General features: G+C 44.5%; 1 protein-coding gene across 17 annotated transcripts in view; it reads left to right on the forward strand.

Moving 5' to 3' along the window:
* The window catches only part of LOC102116928 (tubulin-specific chaperone cofactor E-like protein), a 167,610-nt gene that overhangs the window by 133,415 nt on the left and 14,412 nt on the right, over window positions 1-19,783 (forward strand). For 11 of the 17 annotated variants that reach the window (XR_012422806.1, XM_045370899.3, XM_045370881.3 and 8 more), the window contains 8 exons: window positions 1,149-1,348; window positions 6,111-6,494; window positions 8,416-8,702; window positions 10,840-11,120; window positions 13,764-13,874; window positions 15,069-15,271; window positions 17,968-18,131; window positions 18,590-18,838. Coding sequence is in view for 11 of the 17 variants with exons in the window: in XM_045370899.3 (XP_045226834.2) it covers window positions 1,149-1,348; window positions 6,111-6,494; window positions 8,416-8,702; window positions 10,840-11,120; window positions 13,764-13,874; window positions 15,069-15,271; window positions 17,968-18,131; window positions 18,590-18,838 (1,879 nt within the window). In the remaining 6 variants the exon portion in view is untranslated. Of the gene's footprint in view, window positions 1-1,148; window positions 1,349-6,110; window positions 6,495-8,415; window positions 8,703-8,933; window positions 9,556-10,839; window positions 11,121-13,763; window positions 13,875-15,068; window positions 15,272-17,967; window positions 18,132-18,589; window positions 18,839-19,783 lie in introns of those variants that run through there. The other 6 variants (XR_012422809.1, XR_012422810.1, XR_012422807.1 and 3 more) reach the window with 4 other exon arrangements.

A 19,783-nucleotide genomic window follows, 5' to 3' on the forward strand; every position in this document is an offset into this window, starting at 1 on the left:
CCACTAGATAATTTAATAAATGAAATAACCCCCCATATAGATACTGTATACAGTATAGGGTAGACATTCCCACACAATGGTAGTTGTGCTTTTAGTATACATTGATTGAGATAATAGCTTCTACAAAACTTTTTAAGCAAACCTATCTTTAATGATTGACTAATACTTATGGAACACTTATGTGCCAGCCACCGTCCTGAGCACACAGACTCACTTAATCCTTTGCAACCAGGCATGAAGCGAATGCTATTGGTATCTGTATGTATAGAGAAGAAAGCTGAAGCTCAGAGAGCCCAGGTGATGCTCTGGGTCTCTTACAGCTGGTTCCAGAGCCCACACCCTTCACCAGGACCCTACTTGCCTTCTATAGAAGCATCTAGATGCATTTGAAAAATGGTAGAACATAATTGATGTGAGTCAGTTTGCACAGACACGTGCACATGCACACACACGTGCACGCCAGCACGTGTACTCGTGCACACAAACACACACACACGTCCACGCCAGCACGTGTACTCATGCACACAAACACACACACACAGAGTGTACATTTGCCTTCTCAGAGATCATGGGGCTCAGGCATCTATGGATGGTAAACTGCTGGCTTAGAAAAAGGTTCTGTAGAAGCTCTGGGGTGTAGAGGAGCTGACATTGGTCTAAGAGGGAGAGCTACATGGGTAAGCTGGGACTCCCACTGGGACTTGAAGAACCAGGAATTTGGATAGGCTCAGAGGATGAAGGAGGGCATGAATAAGAAAGATCAGTGTGAACGAAGACCTAGAGGCAGGAGGAGTGTGGGTGCCCTGAGAGGTTATCAGGTGACATGTCTAACTGGAGATTCAGATGCGGGGTCGGTTTAGGTGGCAGGCAATAGAGGATCTCAATGGCCAGGCTGAGGAGAGGACAACCATGATGTGAGAAGCTCCAGCCACCTCCATCTGTACATTGGCCCTTTATTTAAAAGGCAACTAATCAGACCCAGGCTTTCTGTGAGTGAAGAGGGCAGTAATGAAGAAAGGCGGCAGACCTCCTACCTCCTGCCTCTCCCTGTGCCCTTCATCCCCCTGAGTAGGTGAGCAGTGGCCGTGAGAAAACCCTCCTCGGTGCCTTGTGATCGTGTGAGTCTTGACTTGTCTGTCCTGTTCCAGCTGTCACCTGCCCTCCAAACAGCCATTACGAGAGCTGCGTGAGTGTCTGCCAGCCCCGCTGTGCCGCCATCCGCCTGAAGAGTGACTGCAGCCACTACTGCGTGGAGGGCTGTCAGTGCGACGCTGGCTACGTCCTCAACGGCAAGAGCTGCATCCTGCCCCACAGCTGCGGCTGCTACTCCGATGGCAAATATTACGAGGTATGGGAGGCCAGCCTGGCGTCCTCCTTGCCAATGATCAGATTCCTCTCCAACTCTAAGAGGTTGGTCAGATTGACCAATTTTCCCACTTCATTATGAAGAGCATCATGTTCATGGCAGGGGAGTGGGATGGGGGGTAGAGAGGCTAAGCACACTCTTCAGATGATGCTCTTGGGCACTGAGTGTCAGAAAAGCACCAGAGTGTCTCCCTCCTCCCTCCTCCACATTGGTAAGGTCTCCGGTGCTCTGCCTCCCCAACTCACTCACATTTGTGTGTCTCTGTCGTGCCTTTCTCTGTTTTCTGTCCTGTAAATCTCAGTTTGAAAGCTTCAGATACAGCTATAGTTTGGAAATATGGTGGCTGTGAATCTGACATTTGTAGCTGTCTTAGCTAAGGACATTTGTCACTGGAAAATATGGAGCTGGAGGCTGCGTGGGGCGGCCTTCCCTCTCTGGCTGTTGAGGCTCCGTGAGGGTAGCTGTGGCTGCCATCTCCACGTGTGCCATTTGTCACTGTGGATCATCCCCAGAGTTTGGTCTGGACTGCTCATGTGGTGCCCCCACATCCCACCCTCTGCGGCGCCCCCTACAGGGGTTTAAACGTAGAGTTTATGAAGATGCCCTTCGCAGATGTTTATCAATAAAACATATTAGTTCACGAAATCATTTCACTTTTTGGACTTTGTAATCTTTCCATAATACTAAGCTAGAATTCCATAATACTAAGCTAGAAAAGCTCTTGAATAGACAAGGCATTTAGTTCATGGTTCGACCTCAAGCCCATTCCCTGTTTAAATGACATCAAAACCGTATGTTGGCAAGTTAGATGGTTAACAACTCCGAATAATTGAGTATCTACTGTTTGCAAAGCACTGTGTTGGTGGTATTGTGGGGGATGAGAAAGCATGTCCCCTGCCTTGAGGATCTTAAAAATCTATTCAGAAGAGAGAAACAATGTACGTTAAAGAACAGGAGAACAGTTACAAAATAACCTATCAGCAAGTGAAAAATAATACCCTACAGAACTAATCAATTTTAAGTGAAAAAGAATAGTAGCATTTAAAATAAATCTAACTGAAATGTCTGAATTGGAAATCAACTAGGCGAAAAATAAATAGTAACTCCTTTTTGTAAAGATGCATTGACTCATTCAAGTTGCCCTAACTTTGGGGATAAATAAAAGAAATGTGGAAGTGACCCTCAATTTCACTTTCAGTGGAAAATTTATTTAAATGCTACATTAGAAAGACAGGGAGGAAGTAAGGTAAAATAGTGGAACTAATCAAAGGAGGCTTTTTGGGAGAGGGGGTGTTGAAATGAGCTCTTAGAAATATTATTTGAAAGGAAAAGGTAGAACATGTGGAAAAAATTAATGAATTCTCTTTTCTCACAGTTGAGGAGAAGATACAATCAGGCTCAAAACTCAAAAAGTACTCCATAAACTGTGTTCCCCAGCCCGGAGACTTACCAAAACCTATCCATCTATCAACTGTGCCATGCACCCTTGGCAGGCATTCTGAGTGTCAGTGTGGCATAATTCAATGAAACCTGGGTTCGATCCTAGCAGTACCACCGCTGGAGGTGTGACACTGAGCAAACGCTGTCATTTCTCTGAGCGTCTGTTTCCCTGTGAATGAAATGTGACTAATGATACCAACCCAGTAGGGCTGTTGGATAAATAATCTATGCTGGGTTCCTAGCCTACTGCCTGGCATCGAGTCCTTCAATAATTGGGAGCTGCTATTGTTATTGTTGTTTTGTTATTCTCTTGAGAAACATTTTGTAAATGAAAAATCCAGGCGTGTTTCTGAAAGGATGCAAATAAAAGCCCTTGGGACTCTCAGGAAAAGCATGGTCAGCTCTTGGCTGCTATTAGTACTACAGTGTAAACATTATGAACAGTTTTTCATCAGAACCTCAGTGGATTTTGACAACAGCTTACATCCGGGAAGCAGGAAACTCAGAGAACAAAGAATCCACATCTACTTGCCACCATTCCAAAGCGCTTGTGGGCTTGTTCATAGAATAAATTTCTTTGGAAATGAATAGAGACTATGCCTGGCTATTAGCATGTAGAGCGATCACCCAGCTGTCATTGTCATGTGTGATTAAGGTGAAGAAAGCAGCGTTGGGCCAGCCACTTTACTGTAATGCTCGTTTCAGGATCAGATTCTCTCGTGGATGAATTATTTACCCTTTATCATATCCACATACATCAAGTTATTTTTCTCTTTTCACCACTGTAATGTCTGACTTCTTATCAGGGAGAGGCCAAACCATCCACTCAGTTATTCTATAAATCTGATAAGAGAAATGAAGTCAATTTGTGAGGCTGTTGGCACCCAGAATATGTTATGTAAGTCTGGAAGGAGAGTAGACTTAGTTCCAGCAATGACTTCACTTTGAGGATGAAAGAATCAGCAATAGCATCTTGAAGTGCACTGCAATCAGGAAAGTTGTTCTGGAAGATCTTCTCCTCTATCTATTTACCCTTGAATCTGAGTCATATCTGTAGTTGATATCCAGGGTTTTGATGTCTCTAGTTAAAGCAGAAAACTGACCAGACAGAAACATAGGCCTTTTTGTGCTGTTGAAAGATCTTTTCTGGATAACACTATTTTGGTAATGCATTGATAATGCGTATTTGATAATGCATTGAGTGCCCACATCTCTCTGACACAGTCTATTTGTTGGTACCACCTCCCACTTGGACAATCATGACCAATTTCCAACAGTTTCCTGGAATTCTTAGTCTAGAGCAAGTGCAACATCAAGAATGCAAACCCTACCAAGCAGAGTCGTGCCTGCAGATTGCCGCCTGTTTTGGGAAAAGTAGAAAATAACATTCTAGTTGTGGGACTCCTGGGAAAGAAAAGAAAAGAAAAGAATAGCTGCCTCCAGTTGAGGATACGCTATGTTGTAGGTATTTTATATAATGTTGCATAATTTCTTCACCATCTGAAAGACGATGAGCTGTTCTACTCCTGTAATAGCAGCTTCTATTTATTGAGTGCCTACCCTATGCCAGGAAGTGTGTTTTATACATCTTATTTAATTTATTCCTTACAACTGCCCTGTAAGACATTATTTTTAATTTCATTTTATTGTTATTACTTCTGAGACAGGGTCTCTCTCTGTTGCCCAGGCTGGAGTGCAGTAGCAGGATCACAACTCACTGCAGCCTCTACCTCCCAGGCTTAAGCGATCCTCCCACCTCAGCCTCTGGAGTAGCTGGGACTACAGACATGCACTACCATGCTGGTTATTATTATCATTATTATTATTACTATTATTTTGAGACAGAGTTTCGCTCTGTCGCCCAGGCTGGAGTGCAATGGCATGATCTCGGCTCACTGCCACCCCCGCCTCCCAGGTTCAAGCGATTCTCCTGCCTCAGCCTCCCGAGCAGCTGGGACTGTAGACATGTGCCACCATGCCTGACTAATTTTTGCATTTTTAGTAGAGATGGGGTTTCACCATGTTGGCCAGGCTGGTCTCGAACTCCTGACCTCAGGTGATCCACCCACCTCAGCCTCCTAAAGTGCTGGGATTACAGGCATGAACCACTGCACCTGGCCTATTATTATTATTATTATTTTAAGTAGAGATGAGGTTTCGTTGTGTTGCTCAGGTTTGTCTCAAACTCCTGGGCTCAAGCAGTCCTTCCACCTCGACCTCCCAAAGTACTGGGATTACAGGCATGAGCCACTGCACTCAACCACAGGATACTATTAATATCTCCAATTTAGAAATGAGCAAAGTGACACTGGGGAGGTGAGTAATGTTACTCAAGATGGCACAGGGGGGGATACAGGACTAGATTGAAACTCAGGTGGTCTGATCCCAAAACGTTCCTTTCATGGACCCCAGGTGTTCTCCGGATCTCTCACATTCAGGACACATGGGAATGAAGGTACTTCCAACAGAAGTAAGTTGGAAGCAGACGAGACACAAAGAAGGGTGAGGATTGTGAAATGTGAAATGGTTAATCAGAAGTGCTGGTCATTGCTTTCTTACGACTGTTTAAAACTTGAAGGGCCAATTTATCATTCTTAAGTAAATTTTAATTTCATCTTTGAAGCAGAGTCTGTACTTGTCAGAAGTGTGATTCCTTGATGAATATTTTCTACCAAATATTCTTCCTCTTTACCTAGTTCTTCTAACAGCTGCACATTCAGGTTGACTGTGATTAGTTCTACAATACAGCCACAAAGATTTCAGAGTTCTTTATTAAAATCAATCAAGTTATGGCCAGGGTGGTGGCTCACACCGGTAATCCAAGCAGTTTGAGAGGCTGAGGCAGGAGGATCGCTTGAGCCCAGCAGTTCAAGAACATAGTGAGACTCCGTCTCTACAAAAAATACAAAAATTAGCTGGGTGTGGTGGTGTGTGCCTATAGTTCCAGCTACTAGGGAGGCTGAGATAGGAGAATAGCTTGAGTCCAGGCATTCCAGGTTACTTACAGTGATCTGCGATTGCGCCAGTGCACTCCAGCCTGGGCAACAGAATGAGACCCTGTCTTTAAGAATAAATACATAAGTAAATAAGTAAATGTCAAAACTGCATATTGTTTGGCGTCTGAGTTGCATGCAACTGATGGAGCCTTTGAGTTGAGACCGTTTCCCCACTGCTGCCTCCTACAAATTCCAGCCCTATTAAAGATAGGCTAGCCCAGCCTGATAAAAGACCAGGGGGACTGGACTTTGGGGTCTCCAGCCCTGACCACAGTCTGAATTTAATGCAAACGGCGCCTCTCTTCCAGCCCAAGCAGCTGTTCTGGAACAGCGACTGCACGCGCCGCTGCCGCTGTTTCCGTCGCAACCTGATCCAGTGCGACCCGCGCCAGTGCAAGTCCGACGAGGAGTGCGCGCTGCGCAACGGGGTGCGCGGCTGCTTCAGCACCAAGACCTCCTACTGCCTGGCGGCCGGCGGCGGCGTCTTCCGCACCTTCGACGGCGCCTTCCTCCGCTTCCCGGCCAACTGCGCCTTCGTGCTGTCCACCATCTGCCAGAAACTGCCCGACATCTCCTTCCAGCTTATCATCAACTTCGACAAGTGGTCGGCCCCCAACCTCACCATCATTTCGCCCGTCTACTTCTACATTAACGAAGAGCAGATTCTCATCAGCGACCGGAACACGGTCAAGGTGACCAGTCTGGTGTCCATTCTTAAGAAGGGCCCGAAAACAAGGGGTTGGCTGGGGGATTATGTAGGGTTCTCCCAGATAGCCAAGTTGTGGGATAGATTGTTGCTTCATGGTGTTCCACACACAGTGACCAGGTTTTAAAAAATCGAAGTATGAAGATGCTTTAAGCATAAGAATGGACACCATTTGGTTCTTGGCTGATGATTCCAAAGGCAGGAGACTTGCGGGGTCTCAGAGCCAGGCAATGGCATGGGTGCTAACAGAGCTTCAGGTGATAAATTGTTAGGTAAATCAGTTTTTACTCTGATTACTTTCCAAAATGCGTCTCATTTGTTTTTAACAGCCCTTAAGATTATTTTTGGCTCTGCCCTCTTGTAGTCAGACCCACCCTTCATCTTTGCCATCCTTTCTATAAGCTAAGAGAAAGCAAACATTTGCCTACAAAACACCAATCTGAGTGAAAACCTGACGCGCACCTCCTTTGTCCAAGGGCCACATGATGACCCGCTGAGGGGCAGGAAATGGGAGGCTGCACTTGGTGGACTTCTCTTAGGTTGGCTCCTCCTTAGGCCCATTTCCTGGTTTCTTGTTTATCTTACACCTGTGTGTAAATAAATGTAAACCCCCCCACCCAACCCCCCACTCACCCCCACAACAAATATGGCTCTCTACTTGAATTCCTCCCACCCCTTTTAAGAAGATCACCTGCTCAGATGCACTGTTGACGGTGACCCAGCCTCTCAGGCAGAGCAGGCTGCTGCCGCCGGTCGCCAGGAAGGATGGAGCCAGGCCCCAGCACTGTGAGCACAGGGAGGGAGGGACCCAGAGACAGCCACATTACCACTTTTTGGAATTGAGTGTTATTGCGTGTATCTGTTTTCCACCTGCTCAGATAATCAGGCCTTGAGTGTATCTTTAATTGAAGAGTCATCAAATAGCATAGTATCAAGCATCAGGCAAAAGACCAGCAGTATTTTGTGAGCTTAAAATGAAGAATCTGAAATTTAATACCGGTTTTAACTTCAGTGAAAGGTGCCACTGTTTTTGACATTCTCATTCCTTTTACAAATTGGCCCACATCAACACGACAGCGTTGGTCCAGAATCCAGGGGCTAGAAAATGAAGATGACCACCCGAGAGAGAAAAACTGACATTGTGGCTGAACAAAATACCCAAGCTAGTCAAAACAGTAGAGACTCATTTTTTAAAAAGGTGTCTGGTTTTTATTTTTTTATTTTAAGGTACAAAAGCTACTAATAGCCTGGGGAGAAAATTTTTATTTTGTAAGTACAGGAAAAGCATGTTATATTCTGCCCCAAGGGCTAAGGAAAGAAAATGTTAGAAAGCAGGAAAATGACAAATGCAGAAAATAATGTGCCTATAGGTCCTCTGGGGGGACCTCCAGTTTGAACATTATAAGCAAGAAAACGATAAACATGGCAATGATGCCCAGATCCATCTTAACTGTGTTAGACTCTCGTTGGCACAGGATTGGGATTTCATTTTCAGTAATTGGCTTATGCTGGGGAAAGTTTTAGACACAAATGCAGCCATTCATTGTGGGTTATACTTTTCTAAGATTTCCTTATCTCTCACCTCCTCTCCCCTACTTCTGTTCCATAGTTGCTTCCTTTGGGGCAACTACACAGTAAGATGAGTGAATGCCTTTAAACTCTAGGGCAGGGGCTGGCAAATCTGCTTGCTGCCTGTTTGTGTAAATAAAGCTTTGCTGGAACACATCCACACTCATTTAGTTGTGTATTGTCTGTGGTTGCTGTCATGCCGCAGGGACAGAGTGGAGTCGTTGAGACAGAGATCACAGAGCCTGCGATGCCCAAAATATTTTCCCTGGCCCTTTCCTGAACAAGTTTGGCAACCCCTGCTCTAAGCGTAATTATTTTCTGTTTTCCTCCTCCTATAGGTGAATGGCACACAAGTGAATGTTCCATTTATAACTGGTTTGGCAACCAAAATCTACAGCAGTGAGGGGTTTCTGGTGATTGACACCAGCCCAGACATCCAGATATACTACAATGGTTTCAACGTCATTAAAATCAGCATCAGCGAGAGGCTGCAGAACAAAGTGTGTGGTCTCTGTGGCAACTTCAACGGGGACCTAACAGATGATTATGTGACCTTGCGAGGGAAGCCGGTGGTAAGCAGCGTGGTGCTGGCCCAGAGCTGGAAAACCAATGGCATGCAGAAGAGGTGAGGGTGTAGGAGTTCAAGCCACTAAACTTGGTGGCCCAGGTTCTCTCACATCCATGGGTGGTGTGAATGAGGAATGCACTTTCCTTAGCACTGCCCCTGCTCTCCTACAGAGATGAACCCAAGCTCTTTGGAGTTTTGATGCTAAAACTAGGCACATCAGAGACCCCAGTAATTTTGTGAACTGCAGAGGAAGGAGTTGGGCTTAGATGATATAACTCTAATTTTCAGGTCATCCAGCCCTTGGCTAAACAGAAGAGTGTGCCCAGGATGAGAACTCTGAAGCCTTGACCAGCTGCCCACCCGGGACCTAGGCACCCCTGCTGGGTGTGGAATTAAGAGTTGACTCAGAAGAAGAAGGGCTATCTTTGACTCCCTTAGTGCTGGGTCTAATTGTGTGTCCTTGCCTCTTACAAGAAGGCTTGACTATGGTTGTGTAGGTAGAAGTTGGTGGGAATCAGGAAAGCCTTTTTTAAAAACAGCAGTTACAAGGTTATTATCAGGCCCACCCCTGCCAGCAAAGAGAGAGTGAGCTAAAGAAGTTATTCCAAGGCCGGGCGAGGTGGCTCAAGCCTGTAATCCCAGCACTTTGGGAGGCCGAGACGGGTGGATCACGAGGTCAGGAGATCAAGACCATCCTGGCTAACACGGTGAAACCCCGTCTCTACTTAAAAAAAATACAAAAATCTAGCCGGGCGTGGTGGTGGGCGCCTGTAGTCCCAGCTACTCGGGAGGCTGAGGCAGGAGAATAGCGTGAACCTGGGAGGCGGAGCTTGCAGTGAGCTGAGATCCGGCCACTGCACTCCAGCCTGGGCGACAGAGTGAGACTCCGTCTCAAAAAAAAAAAAAAAAAGAAGTTATTCCAAAGGTTTTAAATTTAGGGCCCCTCAGGGCTGCTGAGTATGTGGATACCTTTCTGGATCTGTAGATATGCTTCTCTTTCTTGTTAGTTCTGCTTGTACAATGGCTCAATCATGTTGCTTTACATGCTAAATATCAGCTAAATCCCTAGTCTTGGAAATCACACTTTAAGCCTCTTTGACCCTGCCCCAAGTGCACAGTGAACAATGTATCATATATTAGACTGTCCTGTGAATTATGGGACTCAGAGCTGTGAAAATCCTTGGGCGATATCTTGTTCAGTCTCTTCCTTTCCTAGGTAAAACAGAGACTAAGACAGAGAATGGCTTATATGAGGAGGCCCCATATATGGCAAAGCCAGGATGAGATTCCAGGATTCCTAATTTGGTGCTTACTCTAGAATGCTATGCATTGACCCACAGATAGAAAAGAGAGAACTTTGGACATTATATTTAGAACACTACTTTAAGCCACTGTAGTGTTTCCAAAGATAGGCAAGGTTCAGCTCCTCTTGAGGAATTATGATTCTGTTTGAATTTGGCCGGCCTGCCTCCCTCCCTCCTCCCTCCCTCCTTCCCTCCCTCTTTCCCTTCCTTCCCCTTTCCCTTCCCTTCCCTTCCCTCCCCTCCCCTCCCCTCCCCTCCCCTTCCCTTCTCTTCCCTTCCCTCCCCTCCCCTCCCCTCCCCCACTCCCCCTTCCCCTCCTGCTCCTCCTCCTCACCGGTCCCTTCCCCTCCCCTCCTCTTCCTTTTAAAATAAACTGTTATCAGCTGGACACCGACTTTCTTGTAATGTTTTGCTTTTGGTCCCTCATGGCTAAAGTGGAACTGGCTTAGAAGGCTTCCTTTCAAATCTTTAATTCTGCCAAGTATCATTACTATTATCATTGTTATTAGTTATTATATCCATACCTGTTAATGGTTATTATATCAATTGTATCAATCATATCAATCAATTATGCCAAAGTGTTCGTGGTTACTATATCAATATCTGCCTTTCGTATGGCACTTTGGCCACTAATCCATCATTCCATTTTAGCCTCACTGTAGTTCAATGATATAAGTGACAGGAATTACCGTTTCACTTTCTTAGATGGATAGAATAGAGACCAGTAGTATCTGACTTGCCAAAGGTCACAAAGCTAATTAGTGTTGGAACTGGCACAGTGCACTAGCTTCAGGGGTAGCAAAACAGGTACAGATGCTATTTACCTTCCATTGAAGATCTCAGATGGCTGTTTTTGCATCACTCAGTCTGACCAGACCTCTTGCCCCCAGCTGCAACGAGCTGCAGTTCTCACAGTATGCAGCCATGTGTGACAATGTGCACATCCAGAAGATGCAGGGTGATGGCTACTGCCTGAAGCTCACTGACATGAAGGGCTTCTTCCAGCCCTGCTATGGGCTTCTTGATCCCCTCCCATTCTACGAGTCCTGCTACCTGGACGGCTGCTACAACCACAAGAAGTTCCAGCTATGCGGCTCCCTGGCTGCCTACGGGGAGGCCTGCCGCTCCTTCGGGATCCTCAGCACCGAATGGATTGAGAAGGAGAATTGCTGTAAGAGAATTATTTTATTTCTGTGGATTCCATTTTCAGTGAAAAGAACAGCTTTGCAGGTAGCATTGCTTTTTCTAGGGATGACTGGTCCTCTCCAGATTTACTCATAGATCTGCTTCCAGGATTGGATAGTAGAGAGCTGTGAGCTGCAGCCGAGATTCAGTGACGGGCCCCTCCCATGGAGCCTAACCCACCTATGGTTCCTGTCCAGCTATGGAATTTGGAAAACAAATGTGGGAAGATGGGGCTCTCTGGGTTGGAAGAGCCCTGGTTTAGTGGCTTATGAGGTAGAGGGACATAGTGTGGGATTCCCGATGGATTTTAGTTCCCAAACGCATCTCCACCTTGGCTTCTTTAGCATGAGGCCATCCTCTATCAGAAAGTGAAGGCAAGAGCAGGTGGAAGGCAGAGGTGGAACTGAGCTGGTTATGTCCACCTGGGCTGAAAGGAAGCTGCAGTTGGATTGACTGTGGAGATCACATATATTAGATCAGCTGGTGAAAAAAAAAGGTAAACAGAATCTTGTGGGTTTTTTTCTGTAGTAAGAAAATTATTTTGATGTGTATTCTATTATTCAATTTGTTCATTTTCCTACTGTGTTAATCAAATAGGGGAGCGATTATAGATGTATACACACACATGTAAACGTGCCATAGACATACATGTGTGTCCATACACATAAATGGTCACTCCCACTAGTGTGGCCAACAGAATGTGTGTTTTGTGCTCTGACCCACAACACCAGCCCGGTGTGTATATAGGTACCACTGTGAAAACAGGCTGACTCCAAGACGATAAATACACGTTGGTAAATTTGCAGACCAAACTGGATCAAGTGTAGGAATACACTTTAATTCAGAGCCTAAAAACAATGCAGTTAATTAAAATACATTTCAGTGATTTCAGAAACTGTTAAGCAAATTACTAGTCTCTGTTGGAAACTAACAAAAATATTTGTTAATATTTTACTCTGCTGTGTTCATAAGAATACTTTCAATGACTTTAAAAATTAACTGTTTTGAACTTTTCAAATTGTCAGGAATTTTAAAAAATACATATATAATTCAAAAAATACTCAAAGCTTCCATCTGTCTAAGGGCATGTTTTATCTGCCAGTTGGCAGATGGACCACCACATTTGTAAATAAACGTTTCCTTCTTGTGGACTGTAACCTCTGCACCATGTTTCTGTTACTCTGTTTGTCATTCTCATGCAGAGTCGGTCAATCATAACATTCGCTTGGTGGCTGCCATGTGCTTAGCACTGTGCTAGGTGCTGGATATACTGGGCCAGTGAAAGGATCTTTATAAAAAGCAGCCTTTTGAAAATAAATATATTTAACTTATGCTGATGGCATTCTTTCAGTTGTCCTTCCAGAAATTAAGACAGGCTTATGCTGAGCCATCCATGCACTCCTACCTAATGTAATCAGTTACCTACCAGAGGGGCGTGGCAGCTGAGTCAGAAGAGGTATATGGAGCTGTGGGCAGCCTGGGATTTTTGTTTTGTTTTTAAACTCTTTTTTTCCCTGTGTGTGGGGGTATGTGTGTCTGTGGTGAGAACATGAAACTCTAGTCTGTTGGTAATTTTCAAGTGTACAGTGTATTGGTACTAACTATAGCCACTTTGATGTACAGTAGATCGCTTGGATTTATTCCTCTTGTCTAAATGAAATTTTGCATCCTTTAAAAACTCTTTTTTAAAAAACTCTTGAAGCCAACTTGGCTCATGCTGGGATTGAACAGTTGTTTCTTTAGCACTGTCCATCATATACCGTGATGAACAGGAGGAATATTCTGTCTTGATAGGCAGAGCGATTCTTTAAATAAAGAAATGAACTTCTAAAAGAAAATGCTAATTAGTGGTTCTCAAACTGAGGCGTTGACTATCTTGCAGGTGATCTCATCTGTTACAGAAATATTGTTCATAAAAACATGATGATGATACTCCACATAACATCTTTATTTTACTTACAGTTTTACCCTTTTGGCAAAACAGCACCATGAATCTAAGTCAATGCTGGTGAGCTGTGTGGAGGTTTTTCCTTTGTCTCTTTTTACAAAATCAAGTAGCAGATCATGGGGGAAAGTGAACCAAGAATCAGAAAGGAGTCAGAAGCACTGGTGTGGGAGACCTCTCTGGGATCTTACTGGCCCTAATATGTTCATTATTGACACATATTTATTGTGCACCAACCATGAGGTGGTTGAATGCTGGGATGTAGAGATAAATGATTTGGATGCTACTCTTTATATAAATATCAGTGCAAATCGTTGTGCTATAGTGTAGTGGGTGCCTTAATCGTGGTAAGATTACTGGGGTTAAGAGCATCTGTGCATTCAGTCTTCACCACTTACCTTCGCTTTTGACCTTGGGCAAGTTTCAGCTGTGAAATAGAGCTTATAATATTTAGCCTTGAGGAGTATTTGCGAGGGTCAAAGAAGCTAATCCAGGCCCATAGCAGGCACCTATTTGCTAGCTATTGACATTATTTTCTGGAAGGTTGCCATGTCTGTTAACCTGCAGCTGCCATCTGACCATTTCCAATGTGATTAAAGAGGCAAGTCTGGAGTGGAACCAAATGTTACCGCATGTAGGTGTGAAAATCAAGTTGTGCATGTTTCTGTGTGTTTTTCTTTTTAGCAGGAGTGGTTGAAGATCCCTGTGTGGGGGCGGACTGTCCCAACCGAACCTGCGAGCTGGGCAATGGCAGGGAGCTGTGTGGCTGCATCGAGCCGCCCCCCTATGGAAACAGTGAGTGACACGGGCCACCTCCCCACCCAGAAAGGCCCCGTGGGAGATGCTGCTCTGGGGAGGGACCTTGATGCATCCCACTTTGTGAAGCTTTCCCAAACAGTGAAGCTTTCAGGAGCATTTAAGCAGAACAAGGAAGCAATCTGACTGCTTCAAAGTATAGCTACATCCTTTTCCTCAATACATTGTAACACACAAATTTGTACATGAATGGAACCAGCCATTTCCATCTGAGGTCACGTTCAACATCAGAAAGGTCCAAATTGATCTTTTAGATGCACAAGGAAATAGGGTATTTTGATGTCAATATGAAATAATTAGGATGAATGTTATTTAAAGCCAGATTTATTTGGCCCAAAGCTTTTTGGTCCCGAAGATATGTACGACTCAAATGTCTGAAGCAAGCCATAAATAACTAGGACTCCAGGACTTGTTCCTAACTGTAGCTCCCTTGGTGTGGAAATGGCCTTGTCCACTGCCGAGCCTGCCTGGATGGCAGCTTGAAGCGGAGCTGCTTTGCCTTCCATCTCTGCTCCCCTTCCTGAACCAAGTAACGCAGAGGCAGCTGCTAAATTTAACAGCATTGGAGAATGAAAATCTGGTTGACCAAAGGCTCCTTAGGAGGGGACAAGGGCTTCACCTAAACAGATAAAAATGTTTTTCTCTGTTTCTATAGTGCTTATTAGCTGTATTTACATGCTCAAGAGAAAATGTCAATTGGTGCATTGCCATGTCAAAAAACAAGCTCCTAGTGCTCACCTGGGAATCGCTAGGGTTCTGCCGAGCTGAATCAGCAGGGGCTTCGGATGTGGCCTGGCCAGTGCTGCTGTCCCTGAGAGGCATGCTTTTCAGCCAGGCCACAATGTGCCAGATTTGGTATGTTCAGTATGTAGCTTACAGAAAAGTAGCTGCCACCAGCAAGGTGGGGGAAGACATGTTTTTGTAAAGAAAAGACAGAAGACACTTTATTAGCATTTTTATCTTTTTAAAAAGGCTCTGCTAATGCCCAAGTTACTGCTTTGAATGAATTCATATGCTCGCTTGGTCTGATCAAAGCCTAATTAGAAATGCTGCAGTCTTTGAGTGGAGATCATTTGCCTCTTCTAAAGGAGAATGGTAATGGGATGCTTTGCTCCCACTCCTGCAGCAAGACCGACTCCACTGATTTGCCTTTCGTAATAACTGTTCCCACAGACTCACATGACATTATCGATGCAGAGGTGACCTGCAAAGCATCCCAGATGGAAGTGTCCATATCTAAGTGCAAACTCTTCCAGCTCGGTTTTGAGAGGGAGGGCGTGAGGATCAATGACAGACAGTGTACCGGCATCGAGGGGGAAGATTTTATCTCCTTTCAGATCAACAACACCAAAGGGAATTGTGGAAACATTGTGCAGGTGAGAAAAGCAGCAGGAAAGAGCACCTGGCAGAGACAGCGACAGCTTCGAGTGTTTGCACATTTATTGTCCCAAAAGCTAACTTCAGGATGATCTGCTTAGAAATATGCTCCTTGGAAAACAGCAATAGGCATGTGTAAAATGAAAGACAGCAAGAGCAGTCGTCATTTCATGCTAAGTGGTTGACGGAGTTGAAAGAGTGATGTGTTTTTTCCTTGGTTTGGGATGCCTACTGTGGTTCTTTGTCTTGTATATGGATAGAATTGTGTCTTTTATGCTTCTATTGTTCTTTGAGGCAAATACATCTAGGCTTAGCTATTTCAGGGGGTAAGGGAGTCCCAAACCTCATTTAACAGGTGGCTTCAGGCCGAGTGCTTTGGCTCATGCCTGTAATCCCAGTGTGTCCGGAATTGGTGGGTTCTTGGTCTCGCTAATTTCAAGAATGAAGCCGCGGACCCTTGCGGTGAGTGTTACAGTTCTTAAAGATGGTGTGTCTGGAGTTTGTTCCTTCAGACATTCAGATGTGTTTGGAGCTTCTTCCTTCTGGTGGGTTCATGGTCTCGCTGGCTTCAGGACTGAAGCTGCAGACCTTTGCAGTGAGGGTTATAGCTCTTAAAGGCAGCATGGACCCAAAGAGTGAGTAGCAGCAAGATTTATTGTAAAGAGCGAAAATAAAGCTTCCACAGTGTGGAAGGGGACCCGAGTGGGTTGCCACTGGCTGGCTCCAGCACCCTGCTTTTCTTCCCTTATCTGGCCCCACCCACGTCCTGCTGATTGGTCCATTTTACAGAGAGCTGATTGGTCCATTTTGACAGGGTGCTGATTGGTGCATTTACAATCTCTGAGCTAGACACAGGAGTGCTGGACAGAAAAGTTCTCCAAGTCCCCACTAGGTTAGCTAGATACAGAGTATCAATTGGTGTATTTTCAAACCTTGAGCTAGACAGAGTGCTGATTGGTTTGTTTACGATCCCTTAGCTAGACATAAAAGTTCTCCAAGTCCCCACTAGGTTAGCTAGATACAGAGTGCTGACCAGTGCATTTACAAACCCTGAGCTAGACATGGAGTACTGATTGGTGCATTTACAATCCTCTAGCTAGACACAGAGTGCCAGACAGAAAAGTTCTCCAAGTCTCCACTAGGTTACCTAGATACAGAGTACTGATTAGTGTATTTACAAACCCTGAGCTAGACACAGAGTGCTGATTGGTGCATTTACGATCCCTTAGCTAGACATAAAGGTTTTCCAAGTCCCCGCTAGACTCAGGAACCCAGCTGGCTTCACCTAGTGCTGTAGGCAGAGCTGCCTGCCAGTCCTGAGGGGCACCTGCACTCCTCAGCCCTTGGGTGGTCAATGGAACCAGGCACTATGGAGCAGGGGGTGGAGCCCATTGGGGAGGTTTGGGCCCCATGGGAGCCCACCATGGAGGGTGGGGCTCAGACATGGCAGGCTGCAGGTCCTGAGCCTTGCCCCACGGGGAGGTGGCTGAGGCCTGGGGAGAATTCCAGAGTGGTGCATGTGGGCCAGCAGTGCTGGGAAACCTGGCACAGCCTCTGCAGCTGCTGGCCAGGGTGCTAAGCCCCTCACTACCCTGGGCTGGCGCTGGCCTGTGAGCGCTGGACACAGCCCCAGTTCCTGCCTGCGCCTCTCCCTCCACACCTCCCTGCAAGCAGAGGGAGCCGGCTCTGGCCTGGGCCAGCCCAGAGAGGGGCTCCCACAGTGCAGTGGCGGGGTAAAGGGCTCCTCAAGTGCTGCCAGAGTGGACAGTGAGGCCGAGGAGGTGCCAAGAATGAGGGCTGCCAGCACATTGTCACCTCTCACCAGCACCTTGTGAGGCCAAAGCAGAAGGACTGCAAGAGGCCAGAAATTCAAGATGAGCCCAGGCAACATCACAAGACCCTGTCTCTATTTAAAAAAAAAAAAAAATCTAAAAATTAGCTGGCTGTGGTGACAGTGCCTGTAGTTGTGTCTGCTTGGAAGGCTGACATGGGAGGATCTCAAGCCCAGGAGTTCAAGGCTGCAGTGAGCTATGATTGCACCACTGCACTCCAGCCTGGGTGACAGTGAGACCCTGTCACTAAAAACAAAACAAAACAAAAAACAGCTGACTTCAGAAATATAGTAAGGTCCCAACTTTTAATGTCAGATTGTGCAGTGTATAGGTTAGCAAAGCATCTTGTTTCTCTTCTTTTTCTGCCTTGCTGTGCGTCTTCTATTCATGGCTCTATTTCTTAATACTTTTACCAGAGGTTGAAAGGAGTAAGGAGGTGAAACTTGCACTTGTTCATGTTGGTCCTTGTAGGGATGTCTGGTGATGGATTTGGTGGAGAAGAGATTTTGAATTAAGCATTGAAAAAGAAGATTTCTGTTACTCAGCAATGGCAATAGTTCATGCTATTCCTAGCTTGGGGTCTCACAGATAAGTGGGGTCTGGTAGTGGTTAGAATTCAGTAGTAGATGAAATCACCTTCCACTGGTATTCAAGGTTAGCAGACTGAAGGGTGCTGCTGATATCTATTGTAATACTTTTTTGCCCCAAGTAAATGCTAAGGCTAGCTCCATGCTACTTTATACTGGCCTCTAAGTTATGTATGGAAGGAAGCCATTTCTCCACTTTCAGGGACATGGATTTGATATGCAAGCTACATACTCACTCCCAGATGTAATGATTTCTGACTTCCCCTTGCTCTGCAGTCCAATGGCACTCATATCATGTATAAAAACACAATCTGGATCGAAAGTGCCAACAACACTGGCAACATCATCACCAGGGACCGCACGATCAATGTGGAATTTGCATGTGCTTATGAGCTGGATATCAAGATCTCCTTGGATTCTGTTGTGAAGCCTATGCTAAGGTAAGGCACCTCCTGGGCTGTGCACATTGCTTTTTCTTTTCCTTGACAGTTAAGGTTAGCATAATCAAAATTGCTAGCATTTGTCTTTGATGCCCTAGGAAAAACATAATTCACGTTTCTTGAGCCTAAATCCTTTCAATCAGCATTGTTCAATAGAACTCTCTGTGATGATGGAAATGTTCCATCTGTACTGTTTAATGTGGTGGCTACGTGTGGCTGCTCAGCACTTGAAATGTGGCTCAGGGGGCTGCGAATTGAATTTTTAATTTTATTTAATTTTATTTCATTTAAATGTAAATTGCCCCATGTGGCTAGCAGGTACTATATTGGACAGCACAGCCTTAGACTTTGCTACTACATGTTTTGCTTTCCCTCTGCATTCTCAGCTTGAAAAATGGTAGATAATTGAACAGGTAACATTGTTTTAGGTTCCTGTCTCATAATTGTTTCCGTTTTAGTGTAATTAACCTGACAGTTCCAACCCAAGAAGGCAGCTTCACCACCAAGATGGCTCTCTACAAAAATGCCTCCTACAAACATCCTTACCGCCAGGGTGAAGTAGTGTTGACGACTCGAGATGTGCTGTATGTAGGGGTTTTTGTGGTTGGAGCTGACTCCACACATTTAATCCTAACGCTCAACAAATGCTATGCCACACCCTCCCGAGATAGCAATGATAAGCTCCGATATTTCATCATCGAAGGAGGGTGAGTAACCTCTTTATAGACAACAGTCTCAGAGCTTCAGGTATAATATTGTCTGCATCATTTTTTAAGGAAGGGAATGGAAACTAATATTTGTTGGCTGCCTACAAGGCCAGCATTTTGCATTTATTAATTCATCTAATTCTCAAGGCAACCTATGAGGTAGATATTATAAGCTTCATTTTACAGGCAATCAAGTAACTTGCCTAAAGTCACACAGAAATATAGTGGTAGGTACCCCAAGTCCATGTGACATTAACTACATTAACTACAAGATGCTTTATTCTCAAAGTGGGGATTCTGTGCTGTTTACTTTGAACTTCAATTTGGGAAGAATGTGGAATTCTGCAAATGAAAGAATATAATGACAATAACCACAGGTTAATGAACAGGGCATCTATAAAAATAAAAAAGAAATTAATATAATAGCCTATAGACTCAACAAGTTTCCCTTTACTCACCACTATATGCTTACCACCTAGTATATTTCCTGAAAACATAGTGATTACACAACAAAATTTCTTGAATGAATAAATGAATGAAAGAAAAGACTGTAGACCAACCACAATAATTATCTTTATTAAAAACAAAAATACTTTCTGGATATGTTAGACAGTTCACATTTATTGTAATAGGTTTTGTAACAATTCACTTTGACAGCTTTATTACAAAGATAATTTATAGGTAATACAATTTATTTGCTTTAAGTGTAAAAATCAATGGTAATTGATTGGTAAATTTGCAGAGAATTGCAAATATCACCATAATCTAATTTTAGAACATTTTTGTCACTCCAATAGTTACTTTTTATATGAATTTCTTTTTAAAATATATTGATACATTTACATATTTATGGAGTATATATGATATTTTGATACATGCATTAAATATGTAGTGCTCAGACCAGGGAATTTAGGATACTTATCACCTTGAATATGTGTCTTTTCT

Source organism: Macaca fascicularis, chromosome 14, assembly GCF_037993035.2.
Source record: "Macaca fascicularis isolate 582-1 chromosome 14, T2T-MFA8v1.1".
In the NCBI taxonomy this organism is placed as follows: Eukaryota; Metazoa; Chordata; class Mammalia; order Primates; family Cercopithecidae; genus Macaca; species Macaca fascicularis.